The sequence below is a fragment of the Suncus etruscus genome, chromosome 1 (assembly GCF_024139225.1).
Source record: "Suncus etruscus isolate mSunEtr1 chromosome 1, mSunEtr1.pri.cur, whole genome shotgun sequence".
Classification (NCBI taxonomy): domain Eukaryota; kingdom Metazoa; phylum Chordata; class Mammalia; order Eulipotyphla; family Soricidae; genus Suncus; species Suncus etruscus.
The window spans coordinates 138463326-138480633 of NC_064848.1; the positions used below are offsets into that span (position 1 = coordinate 138463326).

At 40.9% G+C, this 17308-nt stretch overlaps 1 protein-coding gene across 5 annotated transcripts in view; it reads left to right on the forward strand.

Annotated features, from left to right (window-relative positions):
* Positions 1-17308, forward strand: part of AHCYL2 (adenosylhomocysteinase like 2) — a 204424-nt gene that overhangs the window by 121922 nt on the left and 65194 nt on the right. The window contains exons 1-2 of one of the 5 annotated variants that reach the window (XM_049774632.1): positions 4710-4808; positions 8956-9067. In XM_049774632.1, the coding sequence (XP_049630589.1) occupies positions 4752-4808; positions 8956-9067 (169 nt within the window). In that variant the 5' untranslated portion in view covers positions 4710-4751. Of the gene's footprint in view, positions 1-4709; positions 4809-4904; positions 4915-8955; positions 9068-17308 lie in introns of those variants that run through there. The other 4 variants (XM_049774641.1, XM_049774650.1, XM_049774615.1 and 1 more) reach the window with 4 other exon arrangements.

Genomic DNA, 17308 nt, shown 5'->3' on the forward strand with positions numbered 1-17308 from the left:
TTGATCCTCTGAGCACTACCAGGGGTGACCCCAGAGCACAGAGCCATGGATAAACCTTAAGCACTTCTGGGTACGCCCCCCACACCCCTACAAAAAAATTACTATTGAGTAATGGTAACCATCATTATTTGAGTTCACTTAATCTCCATTTTAATTCCCCCCCCCCACACACACACACCTGGAGATGCTCAGGATACTCTTGGCTCTTCACTCAGGAATACACCTAGTATTGCTCAGGGGACTGACTATATGAGATTCCATGAATCGAACCCAGGTACATGCAAGGTAAAACACTCCAATCACTGTACTATCATTCCCGCTCCATCTCTATTTAAATTTTTGATTATGGGGCCGGTGAGGTGGCGCTAGAGGTAAGGTGTCTGCCTTGCAAGCGCTAGCCAAAGAAGGACCACGGTTTGATCCCCCGGCGTCCCATATGGTCCCCCAAGCCAGGGACAAGTTCTGAGCCAGGAGTAACCCCTGAGCATCAAACGGGTGTGGCCCGAAAAACCAAAAAAAAAAAATTTTTTTTTTGATTGTGACATTGGGCAGACTTGCCAGTTAAAGTTAAAAGACTGTTAGAGCTCTGATTTTTATTTTTATTTATTTATTTTGGTTTTGGTTTTGATGCCACACCTGGCAGTGTTCAGGGGTTACTCCTGTCTCTGCATTCAGAAATTACTCCTGGGAGGCACAGGTGACCATACGGGATGCTGGGGGTTGAGTCTGGGTCAGCTGTATGCAAGGCAAACACCCTACTTGTTGTGCTATCACTTTGCAAGGAGCAATTCTGAGTGAAGAGCCAGGAGTAACCCCTGAGCACTGCCGGGTGTGGCCCCAAAACAAAACAAAAGTGTATTTAAAAGTAACTTTAAGTAAATTTAGAAATAAATTGGAGATGTGGGGTGGAGCAATAATACAGAGGGTAGGGCATTTGATTCGCATGTGGCTGACTCAGGTTTGATTCCAGAACCCCATATGGTTCCCTAGTCCTGCCAGTAGTTATTCCTGAGCACATAGCTAGAAGTACTACCTGAACACCACTGGAATTAACCCTCACACCCAAAAAAATTAGAGATGGGGTGGCACTAGTGCATCTAGTTTTAAAGCTGGGAGTTTCTGCCTCTGTACTGGCGGTGCTAAGGAGACCGTATGGGATGCAGGAGATTGAACCCACAGCAGCTATGGGCAAGACAAGCCCCTACCCACTGTACTACTTCTCCAGCCCCTGGAGTTTCTGGTCTTCTGATAAGTATCATAAAGTTGTATATACACTTATTTTCTACCTTTTTTTACACTTGCAGGTAGAATCCTCTGGCATTCTGAAGCTTTCCTTGAGGCATTAAATGGGTTTCTCATTCTAGGTTTATCTGCTTACTGCTGTGAGACCTCAGGCAAATCAGTTGTGCTCTTAGAGTTCTACTTTCCTAATTCGGAAGAGTTCGAATCACATCCCCACTCATCTCTGTAATATATAGTTGTTTGCAGCTTTTCTATTCACTGGGTTTTTTTTCAGAAATCAACAAACATGAGATGTGGGGTTTTATTGTGTGTGTTTTTTTTTTCTTGTTTTTTTTTTTCTTTTTTTTTGCCCCTTTATTTGACTCTATTTGATGTGTAGCAAGGTCATTGTTCTGAGAAATCTGAAGAAGTAGGAAATTTCTCTTTGTGGGGTCAATGTAAAAATTCAGTGGGCAATTAAGAAGGCAAAGTGCATTTATCTGGTTTGAAAGAATTGTGATTTGTATTATACTGATTCAAGTATAAAGCCTAAATATATCTCAAGGAGGGACAAAGTCAGGGGATTTTTGTGGGAGGAAACAAGAAAGGTGTTGTAAATGGTTAGAGAAGAGTGTTAGCAACTTAAACTATTTTCAGCTATACATAATTGGTTACTGATTCTCTAGGGAGGATGAAAGAGGAACTGATTGGTTTAATCCTCTGACTGAAAGTCCCTAATCATCAGTTCTTACACAATTGTTTAAAAGTTTCTTAAAACAATTGCTTTGGGTCCAGTCCAAAGGTCTATGGTCCAGCTCACTTGATACAAGTGAGCAGTTTTGTTTTTCCCTGACTCCATTTTTAAAATTAAATAATTTTCCTTAGTTGGGAAATACAGTGGGACTCTCAGGAGTGAGCCTTCAGTTTATCTTGTCTTGTGTGCTTTTTCTTGGGGGGGGGGGTTGGGCCACACCTGGTGATGCTTTGGGGTTACTCCTGTCTATACGCTCAGAAATCACTCCTGGCTTGGGCGACCTTATGGCATGCTGGGGATTGAACCCAGTTCCATCCTGGGTCAGCTGTGTGCAATCTGCTGTGTAATTGCTCTGCTCCAGCCCCCCTTATGTGTTTTTGTGGGGGGGGGGGAGTCATACCTGGCAGCGCTCAGGGGTTCCTCCTGGCTCTATGCTCAGAAATCACTCCTGGCAGGCTTGGGGGACCATATGGGATGCTGGGATTCGAACCACCGTCCTTCTGCATGCAGGGCAAATGCCCTACCTCCATGCTATCTCTCCAGCCCCTCTTGTGTGCTTTTTTTTTTTTTTTTTTTTTTTTTTTTTGGTTTTTGGGCCACACCCGGTGACGCTCAGGGGTTACTCCTGGCTATGCGCTCAGAAGTCGCTCCTGGCTTGGGGGACCATATGGGACGCCGGGGGATCGAACCGCGGTCCGTCCTAGGCTAGCACAGGTAAGGCATCTTGTGTGCTTTTTTAAGTCACTGAGTCATCTTCCTAGTCCTCAGATTCTATTTTAAAACATATGTTTTTATTTTATGTGTGTATATGTATGTGTGTGTATATATATATGTGTATATCTGGATATATACATATACATACACACACTATCAGCAGTTCTTTTTTTTTTAATCTGGAGGATTTAATAGCAATAAGCTTTTATTTTATTCTAGTGGAACAAGTTGTTTTTTATTGAATGGAACTTACATAGAAAGGCATAAAGGGAGAGAAAAGAAGAATATGTGTTCCAGAGAGAACATGGGATTCTCCTAAGTAGAAAAAAGTCAAAGTTCCAATTTTTTTGTTTGTTTTTGGACTTTGGAGCACCACCCTGTGACGCTCAGGGGTTACTCCTGGCTATGCACTCAGAAATCGCTCCTGCCTTGGGGGACCATATGGGATGTTGGGGGATCAAACCACAGTCCATCCTAGATTAGCATGTGCAAGACAGATGCCTTACCACTTGTGCCACTGCTCTGGCCCCAAGGCTCCATTTTTTTTTAAGGTTTTTTTTTTTTTGTGTGTGGATTTGGGGTCACACCTGCAGTGCTCAGGGGTTATTCCTGGCTCCATGCTCAGAAATTGCTCCTGCCTTGGGGGACCATATGGGATGTTGGGGGATCGAACCACAGTCCATCCTAGATTAGCATGTGCAAGACAGATGCCTTACCACTTGTGCCACTGCTCTGGCCCCACGGCTCCATTTTTTTTTAAGTTTTTTTTTTTTTTTTTTTTTTGTGGATTTGGGGTCACACCTGCAGTGCTCAGGGGTTATTCCTGGCTCCATGCTCAGAAATTGCTCCTGGCAGGCATGGAGGAACATATGGGACTCCGGGATTCGAACCGATGACCTTCTGCATGAAAGGCAGACGCCTTACCTCCATGCTATCTCTCCGGCCCCCAAGGCTCCATTTTTAAATGGCTTCACAAGTGCCAGCTTTTCACAACAGTCACACCTGTAGAAAACACACTTTTGAAATTAGAAAATGTCCACCCAATACCGAATCCACATCATAAGATGGAACTAAAAACTAAATATAAATATAGGCATTTAAGAGAGTTGGGAAATTAGGTTGCATGCCTAACCTGTATCTGATCTGTGTTTAATTCCTAGCACTACATGGTATCCCATATATCACCAGGGTAGCCTAAAAGCCCCCAGCAACCATCAGGTGTGTCCTTGGGGGCCCCTGACATTGCTAAAGTGGCTCCGAGTGATCCCTGGCACCACAGCACCTGAGCAACATATAATCTCCAGTCTGGGATTTATCCATGGGTCTATTTGACCAAGAAATAACCAGTGGACCTTCTGAGCATTTGGGACATCCACCCACCACCCCCCACCCCCCCAAAAAAAAACAGATTGGTAAGGGTAAAACAGTAGACTGAAACTATTGATTTCCTTGGTGTCCAAGCTGAAACTCCCAAGTACACAAGAGTGTAGGTTAAGGACTAACTACTTGGCAGCTTCTTTTTTTTCACTGTCTTAATAAATTTCCTCATTGTTTTAGTGACTCTGTAGTTAATTTTTTTCTAATGAGACTAGGTTAACTAAAAGATCATCTGACATGGAAAAGGAGGAGGTTAGGTTTAAGAGAAACCTAATTAGCAAGTTAATTATAGCACACAAAAAAGTGCTATATAAAAACCAGGTTTCACCTGGTTATATAAATAAGCTATTGTTATGTGCATGCAAGTTGGGCCTTGTCAAGGGACTTGTTAAGGTTTAGAGGTCAGAGGATCTGTGTAATTAGGTGTTTAGGAAAAAAAATAATAATAAAAAGCAAAACACAAGCCAGAATTAGGAGCAGCTGATGAACCACTAACAGAAATGCCTATTAAACTGCTTCAAGGATTCCAGGAAAAGTAGCTCCCCCCACTTCACCCCCCTTCACCCCCCAAAAAAAGCAGCTAGCTGGAACCAGTGCCAACAGAATCGCTGATGAGGAACGTTTAAAGGCCTAGCCACAAGGGTCTCTGGACCGAAGAGGTGGTAGTAGGGCTGGTAATGTCACTATGCTGAGCAGCAGGAAGAAATACATTGTCAATGGCAACTCTGGGATTAAGGCCCAGGTGAGGCTAAACTCTTATTTACCAGACTTGCTGCTGCTATAGCCATTACTGTAAAAGGTCAGCGGCTGCTTTTCCCTTCCTGTCCTGTTCTGATCCTCCTTCTAAGGTGAGCTATCTTTTCTCATGGTCTCTTTCTTCTTTGCCTTGATACCTGTTGAAATGAGACCTTTTGCAGTGATTCGAAAGAGGGTTGCCTTTATGAAGACTTTGTTTCCTTTTCTTTCTTTCAGCTGGGGATCAAATCCAGGGCCTCACATTTCAAGGCATATGCTCTATTTAGGGGTAGAACCTATAAAGGTATTAAAACTTGTTCGGGTGGATATTCTACTACAAAGTAAAGTGTTTGTAAACAATGTAATTGGCATTTAGCTACCAGAGAAAAGCAGGTGTGACACCAGGCGTGACCTACTTAAACCATCCTTTATGGTTGTCAGTAAAATATATAGTATAGTATGTTGGGGAAAATGTATGACTTAATTTTGTATAAGATGTTCATCTCAGGGGCCGGAGAGAGAGCATGGAGGTAAGGTGGTTTGCCTTTCATGCAGAAGGTCATTGGTTCGAATCCCGGCGTCACATATGGTCCCCCCGTGCCTGCCAGGAGCAATTTCTGAGCAAGAATCCAGGAGTAACCCCTGAGCACTGCCGGGTGTGACCCAAAAACCACAATAACAACAACAACAAAAAAGTTTATCTCTGATTTTCTTCCATCCTAAAGAAACTTGATTTCTGTGCCTAATGAGGAGACAAAACCCTTGTTTCTCTGAGTGTAGAAAGACCTGTTAATCACAGTTAATGAACAAGATAGTAGAGGAGAGAGCTTGGTTATGGAAACTGCTTTGAGCCAGCAATGCAGCTAGTTATGGAGGTTATTAGGTGATGTTGTTATTAGGGTAAGTAGATATATACCCACCCTGAATCTTACAAAGATAGAGAAGTAGAGTGACTGACTCCCTCTAATGGATGCTAGTGGGAGGAGCCTCGTTGATACATTTTTGAGGCGTCGTTTATCTATTACTCTTTTTAAAATGAAAATTACTACTTTTCTTAATGGACTTCTGAAAAAAAAATAATTTTCAGGGGCTGGAAGAGCAGTAAATAGCAGGTAGGATGCTTCCTTTGCACACATATGACCTGGGGTTTGATCCCTGCCACCCTGTATGGTGCCCCGAATCTGTTAGGAGTGATCCTTAAGTGCAGAGCCAGGAATGACCCCCAAGCACTTCTGGACATGGCCCCAAAACATACCAAAATGTATTTGTGTGCATATATGTGTATTTGTGTACCTATATGTGTGTATATATATATATATATATATATATATATATATATATATATATATATAAACACATTCATAATGGTTCTTTTTGTTCTTTCAGTTCTCAGGGATAAACTCTCAGCAGTGCTTGAGGAAAGCATGCACCAAGCTTTACATTAAGTTATCTCTCTAACATAATCCCCATTTCCAAAAAAAAAAAGACCTAGAGATTTGGTTTTTGTTTTTGGTCATGTTTTTAGTCATGCCCAGGTTGTGTGCTAAGGAGTTACTCCTGGCAGGCTTGGGGGAACCATATGGGGTTCCAGGGATTGAACCCGGGTTGGCTGTATGCAAGGCAATTGCTCTACCTGCTATAGTATTGCTCCAGCCTGAGTATATATATATATATTTTTTTTTTTTTTTTGTGGTTTTTGGGTCACACCCAGCAGTGCTCAGGGGTTATTCCTGGCTCCAGGCTCAGAAATTGCTCCTGGCAGGCACGGGGGACCATATGGGGCGCCGGGATTCGAACCGATGACCTCCTGCATGAAAGGCAAACGCCTTACCTTCATGCTATCTCTCCGGCCCCGAGTATATATTTTTTTTAATCATTAAATCGGAGATCGAACCCAGAGCATCTCACATGTTTTTATCTTCGACCCATACCCAAGCTTGCAAAAGAAATCTATTTTGTTTTATTGTGGTATCAGGGATGGAATCCATGTCCACATACAAGGCAAGTACTCTACCAATGAGCCCCACCCCCACCCTATATCTCTGTCTTGAACAGGGCTGATGAGATGGAAGCCAGTTTGCAGTTTTGAGCCCCATCTGACTGCTTTTACACTTGCATTCTTCTCACCCAGCCTCTTCTTTATTACCGTTAAATATTTTTAGCTTTAACTTTTGACTACTTTCCCATATTTACTCCATAGTAACCCAGGTATAGAAGATAAAACAGACTAAGCATATGGTTGCCTTGCCATGTGCCAGGTTTTGGTGTCTGAGAATGTAAAGATGAAGAAAATATGAAGTTGCTGTATTTATGGGTCTAGTAGGTAGTGCCTTAAGAGCTATGACTATGGATATGGAATTCATGTATATCCCACGAAATTGATGAAAGGGCACATTATCTTTCATAATTGTTATTTTAGTTATATAATCAATCTGGTCATTTTTTTATCCAATGAATTTTTCTGTTGCTGAAAAAATTACAGATTTAACATTGGTGATCAGGATATTTTGGGATATCTCATTTTTTTCATAAACACAAAGATGAAAGTACTTAGGACACAAATTTTACTTGTGAGACTGTTAAATGAAACAATTCGAATATGCACTGCGAGACATAGTTAGAAATTCAATAAATTCAACCACCTCCTCATGCTTACCATTCAGTGTTACTTTTTTTTTGGGGGGGGTATCACACCCAGCAGCGCTCAGGGGTTACTCCTGGCTCTACGCTCAGAAATCGCTCCTGGCAGGCTCAGAGGACCATATAGGATGCCGGGATTCAAACCACCGTCCTTCTGCATGCAAGGCAAACACTTTACCTCCATGCTATCTCTCCAGCCCTAATTCAGTGTTACTTTTGCAAGTAAATAATTACTCTTGTTTCCTTTTCTATATCTTTTTCTTTCTTTTGCTTTAAACTCAGCAGTGCTTAGAACTTAATTTTAGCTCTGCTCAGATACTGTTCTTGGCAGTGCCTGGGAACTGTATGTGGTGCTGGGCGACTGAATCTGGGTTTGCTGAGTGCAAACCCATTATATTATCTCTCTGATCCTATCACTTAAGTTTCTAAAGCCTTTCAAAAATATAATAATTAGCTTTCTAGCTAACAATTTTATTTAATCTAAGAATTAATAGTAAATGCCTAAAAGTCACAAGTAATAAGTACTTACATATATTAATACAATTTAACTTGTAGAAGGACTAGGTGACTGAGACTATATAAACCAAAACCCGAGAGATTGCATTTAGGGCACTATATATTGATACTAACTTTCAATGTTATCTCTTTATCCTGCTTTTGGAAGTTTCAGTTGGTACATTTTTATAAGATAAAGTTCCTATCACTTATTCAAGAAATATCCTTTTCCCTTTTTTCTAATTGAATGCATAATTATTTAGATTATTCAGGATAAGTACATAGCTAATGACTGTCATATTTGAGTGGAGTTGCAGAAATTTCTATCTGAATTGGAAACTTGTTTTGGGTTTGAGGGAGGTCATGATATTGATTATTTCCAGAGATTCCTAAAATATGTCCCTTTTACTTTGTTGTACCTTGACATTTTCTCATGTAATTATGAAAATTAAAATTTTCTCAAAGATGGGACCATAGCATTATTTTAGTGAGTGGGTAGGGCACTTACTTGCCTGGTACATGGCTGACCTGAGTTTGATTTCTGGCACTTCATTTGGTCTCCTGAGCTTGCTGGGAATGTTCCCTCAGTACAAAGCCAGGAGTAAGCCCTGAGCACTACTGGGGGTGCACCAAAATCAAATAAAAAAAACAACAACAACAACAACAAAAATAGACTCATAGACTCAAAAATTCTCTCTAGCTTTCATTTATTATGAAACTATAGAAAGATTTCTGACTATGACTCATCTTTCTAAAAATTCATTATAACCAGAATATTATAATCAGAATATTCTTGTGTTTTAAACCACAATTTTGTTAAAGTCATAGTTAAAGGTTTAGAATAGATAGAAAATCATTCTTCTCTCCAAAGAGATTATAAATCTGTTTGGTACAATAAGATAAATCAAAAGGGAAAGTAATGACCTCTAATACAAACCTAGAATTGCTGTCTCTAAATGGAGATTTAAATTAAAAAAGGAATTTTTTTCCCTTTATATGACTAGAGTTCTTTTTCTTAGCAGATCCAGTTTGCTGATCAGAAGCAAGAATTCAATAAACGTCCTACCAAGATAGGACGTCGCTCTCTGTCTCGTTCCATTTCTCAGTCATCTACTGACAGTTACAGCTCAGGTAAGTGCTGAGAAGCTTTGAACCACCTTTGTAATCAATGGGACCTCCTCTCTATTTGAGGCAAATTAAGTATAACCAAGCTTATACTTTAGAATAAGGTTTTGATTCAGTATAGATTTGGACCAAATTTAATTCTGGACAAAATTTTGTCTCTCCCTGATAGATGCAAAATGGTGTGGGTTTTTTTGGATTTGGGGGGGTATTTTTTGGGGGAGTATTCATGGGCCACACCTGAGGGCACTAGGGTTACTCCTGGAGGCTTGGGAGACTATGGATGCCAGGGATCCGGGTTGGCTGCATGCAAGGCGAACACCCTACTCTCTGTGCTGTCACTCTGGCCCTACAAATTGGGGTTTAATAGCAGTTTTTCTTCTTCAATAAAGATAGAGGGATGGTGGTTGAGGAAATTGAGTTCTGATTTATTCAGTGGTTGAGAGCTTGCTTTTGGCCTTCATGGACCAGCATGGATAAAGGCTTGTGATTTTTCTCATTACTAAAAATGAGAGTTCGCTATCCCTTCATTTGATATTTGCAAATTAATGGAACATTTAATTTCCTTCTGAAACAAAACATTGTGTCTTGCTCAAACAAGTGAGATCTTTTTCTTCTAAGCTGTGACAGTATAGGACTGGCTACTCCTTCCTTTGCAGTAGCATATGAGTAGTGGGACTTCATTATAATTTAAAGCCCTATTGAGCTATCACCATTCCGGACTCCTGGAAGGCATTGATCATTTCTGTGACCGTAGCCCCAAGACTAGTATGTATCTGATTGAAGAAAATATTTTATTTGGTTCCTGTGTTAAAACATATAGGAAGCTGAGTATGTGCTCTAGTTACATCTTCACATTATAAATAGAAATACTGGGGCCAGAGATATAGCATGGAGGTAGGGTGTTTGCCTTGCATGCTGAAGGATGGTAGTTTGAATCCTGGCTTCCCATATGGTCCCCCAACCCTGCCAGGAGTGATTTCTGAGTGTAGAGCCAGGAGTAACCCCTGAGCGCTGCCGAGTGTGACCCAAAAAAAACCAAAACAAAATAAAAAAATAGAAATGCTTCTTAGAAAATATTATTTTTTACACAATAGGGAAGTAGTATTTATTATATAAATAAGAAACCTTGTTGGGAAGGCTATAGGATTAGGTGGACTATTATTTACTTTTCTATTTACTTGCAGTGTGTTTCCTCTTCTCACATTTCTAATTACTCCCGCATAGAAAATCCATGTCTGCCATCCATAAAACCAACCTTATGTCGATCTCACTGGAGATTTGTTTACCTAAGAGAGTATAAGTGATACTTTGTTTCTAAGTGACTCCTAATTTTCTAATCTAGTTAACCCATGGATGGATGTCTGATATCATCTCAGAAAACTTTGGTTAAATTCTATAAAGTTTACACTTTCATAGTTGAGAATGCAGTTGACAATCCTTTTTCAAATACGAAATTCAGGAGTATGAAGTCAAAATACCCTGGAAATGGAAAATAATCTAAAGATCAATTCTTGAGCTTCTATTGGATTTTTTTTTCTTTTGGGGGGAGCACACCCAGCATTGCTCAGGGATTACTCCTGGCTCTGTGCTCAGAAATCACTCCAGGCAGGCTCGGGGGGACCATATGAGATGCTAGGAATCAAACCCAAGTCCACCCTGGGTTGGCCGTTTGCAAGGTAAATGCCCTACCACTGTGCTCTCTTTCTGGCCGCCCTGGATGCTGGAATTTTCTTGGGGGTGCCCATTATAAATGACCATCTGGTCTTGTTAGGAACTTTTTTTTTTGTTTTGTTTTGTTCTGTTTTGTTTTTGGGTCACACCCGGCGGTGCTCAGGGGTTACTCCTGGCTGTCTGCTCAGAAATAGCTCCTGGCAGGCACGGGGGACCATATGGGACACTGGGATTCGAACCAACCACCTTTGGTCCTGGATCGGCTGTTTGCAAGGCAAACGCCGCTGTGCTATCTCTCCGGGCCCTTGTTAGGAACATTTTAGCTTCTCTGTTTGGTCTTGCTTTTGCTTTTTTATTTTGGTGGGGGGAGTGCTTCTCGGCAAAGTGCTAAAGGATTGTCCCTAGCATACCAGGATTGAATCTGAATCTCCTGCAGGCAACCTTTGAGTCAATTCCCTGACACATGTAATATTTTAGATACAGTGGGTCCTATCAAAACAAGAAAAATAGTATTCATGATGCCTATCTAATTATTTAATTCCTGGGCTATAGAGATAATATGGAGGGCAGAGCAGAGCACTTCTCCTGTAAGTGGGTGATCCTGGTTTGATTCCTGGCACCAAATATAGAGATGCCACATATGTAGTATCCTGTTTCAATTCCTGAGCACTGCCTGGCATGACCCAAAATTAAAAAAAAAACAAACAAACAAAAAAAAAAAAACACTTATTGGGTCCAGAGAGATAGTAGAACTGTTAGGGTACTTACTTTGCACATTGCTGACCATGGTTTACTTAGGATTCATATGGTTCTCTGAACCTCTCCTGGAGTGATTCCTGAATACAGAGCTAGGAGTAATCCCCGAACACCACCAGATGTGGCCCTAAAACAAAACAAAATGCTATTTATTTACTTCCTTATTAGATCTTATACAATTTTTGGAATTTAAAATTTTTACTTATAAATACTCTTTTTACTTAAAACAATTCAAAACATTCAATTAGAGAAAAAGAAATTTTGCAATTTCAACCTAATAAGACTAATCCATTTTAGTCTATTAGAATTAATTCAATCAGGATTCTAATTGTTTCTTCTGGTGATAAGCAGCAATATCATAATTGCAGAGAGGTAAGGCAAATCAGGCTTGAGTTATAGAAGATACAAAGGCTATGTAATAGAATGTGATTTCATTCTCCAGCCAATTATATTCTGACCCAAGGAAATCACGAAAAGAGAACATCACATGAGAAAGTTGTGATCAATTTACTTTTTACCCTTTTGATGTTACTTCATTATATGTTAATATTGTTGAAAATTAGTCAGTTCATGAGAGATGAAGCTGGAGCTAAGATCTCAAGCTTTAAGTTCAATAAGTATGGCTTGAGTTGCTGGTTGCTCTTGGGGGTGGAGCACATCACATGTGCTTAGGGCTTAGTCTCAACTCTGCTCTACGGGATCACTCAAGGGATCACTCCTGGTATTGCTTGTGGGATCATATTATATAGGGTATCAGAGATTGAACCCAGGTTCACCAAGTGCAAGGCAAGTGCCAAACCCACTATACTATTTGGTCCCAACTGATTGCTCATTTTTAAATAAAATTTGCCTCTGGGCTACAGCATAAATATAAATACTTCATAATTTATTAAAATACATGTGTACCAGGACTGGAGAGATAGCCTGGAGGTAAGGCGCTTGCCTTTCATGCAGGAGGATGGTGGTTCGAATCCCGGCATCCCACATGATCCCCGTGCCTGCCAGGAGTGATTTCTGAGCGTAGAGCCAGGAGTAACCCCTGAGTGATGCCGGGTGTGACCCAAAAACCAAAAAAAAAAAAAAAAAGTACATGTGTACCTTTGAATTGGGTTTCTCTAAATTTCCTAAGGAAAATATTTAATATATCTTTTTTTTCTATTTTTTTTGGGAGGGGAGTCACACCCAGCAATGCTCAGAGGTTACTCCTGGCTCTGAACTCAGAAATTGCTCCTGGCAGGCACGTGGGACCATATGGGATGCTTGATCTGAACCACTGTCCTTCTGCATGCAAGGCAAATGCCTTGCCTCCATGCTATCTCTCCGGCCCTATTTAATACATCTTAACTCTCTCATGAGTGTACTTCTTTAAATATAGTATCAAAAATAAATATTTGATCACAGATATATACCCCATTCTGATTTAAAAATAACCTTTTCTCTGTGTTTTCAGAGACAAATATCTCTTGATCTGGTCTGTTAGTTTTTTGGTTTTTTTTTTTGGTTTTTTGGGTTTTTTTTTTTTTGGTTTTTGGACCACACCCAGTGATGCTCAGGGGTTACTCTTGGCTACGCGCTCAAAAATCACTCCTGGCGGGGCTGGAGAAATAGCATGAAGGTAAGGCTTTTGCCTTGCATGCAGAAGGATTGTGGTTCGAATCCCCGCCATCCCATATGGTCCCCTGAGCCTACCAGGAGCGATTTCTGAGCGTAGAGCCAGGAGTAACACCTGAGCACTGCTGGGTTTGACCCAAAAACCAAAAAAATAAAATAAAAAAGGGGCCGGGCGGTGGCGCTGGAGGTAAGGTGCCTGCCTTACCTGCGCTAGCCTAGGAGACGGACCGTGGTTCGATCCCCCGGCGTCCCATATGGTCCCCCAAGCCAGGAGCGACTTCTGAGCGCATAGCCAGGAGTAACCCCTGAGCGTTACCGGGTGTGGCCCAAAAACCAAAAAAAAAAAAAAAAAAAAAAAAAAAAGGGGCTGGAGAGATAGCATGGAGGTAAGGCGTTTGCCTTTCATGCAGGAGGTCATCGGTTCGAATCCCAGCGTCCCATATGGTCCCCCGTGCCTGCCAGGAGCAATTTCTGAGCATGAAGCCAGGAGTAACCCCTGAGCACTGCCGGGTGTGACCCAAAAACCACAAAAAAAAAAAAAAAAAAAAAAAAGAAATCACCCCTGGGACATTGGTGGTGGGAATGTTGCACTGGTGAAGAGGGGTGTTCTTTACATGACTGAAACCTAATCACAATCATATTTGTAATCAAGATGTTTAAATAAAGAAAAATGTTTAAAAAAAAATCACTTCTGGCGTGGAGGACCATATGGGATGCCAGGAGTTTACACTGAGATTGGTCCTGGGGCAGCCACGTGGAAGGCAAACACCCTGCCACTGAGCTATCACTCCAGCCCCTGTTAGCTATTTTTTTTATTGACATACTAGTACAGTCTTATACAACTGATACTTTGGGAAAGTCACACCCAGTGATACTCAGGGGTTACTCCAGTTGCGTGCTCTGAAATTATTCCTGGTGAGCTCAGGGATCTATAGAAAATGCTGGGGATTAAACCCAGATTTGCCACATGCAAGGCAAGTGCCCTACCTGCTGTACTACTGCCCCCAGACCACGACTGATACTTTTGGTTCTCACCTGTTAGCAGGTCTGTATAAAGGGTTCTTTTTTTGTTTTGTTTTGTTTTTGTTTTTGTTTTTTGGCCACACCCATTTGATGCTCAGGGCTTACTCCTGGCTAGGCACTCAGAAATTGCCCCTGGCTTGGGGGGTACCGTATGGGACGCCGGGGATCGAACTGCAGTCCTTCCTTGGCTACCACTTGCAACGCAGACACCTTACCTCTAGCGCCACCTCTCCAGCCCCATAAAGGATTCTTTGAAGAAAAAAAAAAGTAATTTGGGCTTAAAGGAAAATATTGGTTGAACTGTTGTTGGCTATTTGGCTACTGTTTTGAAGATAAAAGATTTTTCCCCCAACATTTTTAATGGTGGTGGGTGGGGGAAATCAAGCAAACAGCTCAAGCCCAAAACTGTTGTGCTTTTCTAACAAATTTCTGTGTGTGTATGTGTGTGTGTGTGTGTGTGTTAGGGGGGCAGTTATTTTTCACACTCATTAGAAGCTTAAGAGGCAAAAAAGAAGAGTTTTTCTGAGTAGTTAGACTCCAGTCCAACCTTTTAATCACTTCCAGCCAAATCACCTGTTGCTTGAATTAGATTAGTAGATGATGAGGCAAAAAAAGAGAGAAAAGGTGCTATAGAAATTATGTGTGTGTCATTCCTTTCCTATTGAAAATCCTAAAGCTGGGTAAGAGCCCAGTATATTATCTAGTTTATTATCTAGTATTTTATTATCTATTTGATTATCTAGTAGTTTATTATCTAGTATTGAATTTAAAATGCAGTCAATGGAGCCGGAGCTATAGCACGGAGAATAGGGCATTTGCCTTGTATGCAGCCAATCCGGGTTCGATCCTTGGCAACCTATATGGTCCTCCGAACCTGAAAGGAGTGATTTCTGAGCACAGAGCCAGAAATGACCCCTGGGAACCCCCAAACAAAAAATAGCTAAAAATGATGTGCAGGATCAGACAGTTGACTCAACAGATGAGTGCTGATTTTGCATGTGAGAGACCCATGTTCGACCTCCAGCACTACAATGGTTTCCTGAGCCCACTGGGAGCAATCTCTGAATAAAGATTAAATAAACTCTGAGCACCTCCAGTATGGCCCTAATGACCAAATATGTATACACATTTATATATTTATTTGGATTTTTAAAAGTTGGTAAGGTTCTACTCACTCTACTTTTATTAATTTTTCAGAAACTTGTCTTTGGCAAATTATGTGTTACTATACAGTCTGCTTCATTTAATGTATTACATCCAAATTAAAAGGAAAACTAGAACCAATTTTATTATTTAATTTCTGACTCATCTATTAAACTGAAAATTCTGGGGTTTGGAGAGATGCTACTGTGAATAAGGCATTTGCCTTTTGAAAGCTATGGCCAATTCCAGTTCAATCCCCAGCACCACATTTTGTTCCCTGAGCACAAAGCCAGGGATAAACCTTGCACATAGTCTAGAATGGCCTCCAAGAAAACAAAAAGACTCCATGAAAGTGAAAATAGTGCTTATCTTTTCTACATCTTCAACACATAGATTATGCTTGGTACTTTCTAGTTGTGCAATTAAAGTATTTCTAAATAACTTATCAAATGTGTGAATTACCTGAATAGATAACCCTATTAAATAAGTTCTGGTATCACTTCTATTTTATACATCCAGAAACAAACTGAGGCTTCTACTAGTCTGTCTCCAGAACACATGACCATTATTTTACAATGGTCTTTGGAGAAAATAAAAGTCACAGTGGTAGGGCAGGAGGGATAGTACATCTGATAGGGCATTTGCCTTGCACACAGCTAACCAGATTCAGTCCTCAGTATCCCATATGATCCCCAAGCACCACCAGGAGTGATGCCTGAGTTCAGAGCCAAGAGGAAGCCCTGAGCACAGCCATGTGGAACTCCCAAACAAACAAATGCTATGCGACTCTGGAAAAGGACCTGACATTTTAGGGTATTCTGAATATAAACACTTTACAAAAGCAGTTATCCTGGGACCCCTGAAGATATGGCACAGTGATAGAGCACATATACTTTTGTAGTTGAGACCTTGGCTCAGCATATTTGAGCCTCCAGTTTGGGTCTTGTGTTGCAGGGTGTTGCAACCAAATGTGTAACATCTAGCACACCACCACATTGACAGAGGAAAACAAAGCCATCATTATAGTTCTCCAGATGATAAAAGCAACTTTTCCATATACCTCTAGCTCAGAAACTGTTTCTGAGTATTGATTAGTGAAACAGATGACTTCCCAGGAAGTTGTCTCTAGGCTCTGTTGCCAAAGGTACTTTGAGCTCTTGCACGCCCTAGGAGGGAGAACCAAAAACTTTGTGTACAGATTAGCTCCTTTCAAGAACAAAAGTTCCTTTGGGGATTTACTCATTTCTTCACCTCCCTTGGTGCCCAGTTCATTCCTGCTACCTCGTGTTGGGACTTTGCTCTAGGGCCATTTTCCAGCTTCAAGAGAGATCTTAGGCCCCTGCTGCCCAAACATTTTGTAGCATGATTAACTGGGCAAGGTCAGACTTGCCCTTTACAGCCCTCCCAGTGATAGACTCTTTGCTAAGAAATCCCAGAAATGCTTTAATTCTCTGGAAATAATTAAATATTAGCACCACAGAGCACAGGAACACTGAGCTTTTATAACTTTTCCCATTAAGAGTGATAGAAGTAATAATTGTGTTGTTATACCATGCCTTGTAGATAGTTCCCCCCACTGTCTTTATGTCCCCCCCAAATATGTAGGGGGACTTAGGAATGAAGACCACTTAGGAATAAACATTTTGAGAAAATGTTTGAGAAAATCTTTGAGAAAGAGAAACATAAATCAGGGAGGAAAGTTAACTCATTATCCAGCAAATAATTAGAAAATACTGAATTATGAGATCAAGAGATTTCAGCTAAACTTATGAATAGCCACTTTTGCCTGTTACCTACAACCAAAAGTCTTAGCCCTTTCACTCTCCAGTTTATATTGCTAAACAAATTAGTTCTCAGAGCATCTTTATTATATGAAAAGATTTCTCTGTTGTTTGTATATGTGATATTGTTTTGTTTTGTAGTCCCTGAGCACCCAGAACCAAAAGAGAAAAAGAAAAGGGTCTTTATTGTCAATGTCTAATTGGATCTGTACTCATTTCAGCCCCTTCAAAGCTAGTTTTATAGGGCCTGTGTGATAGCACA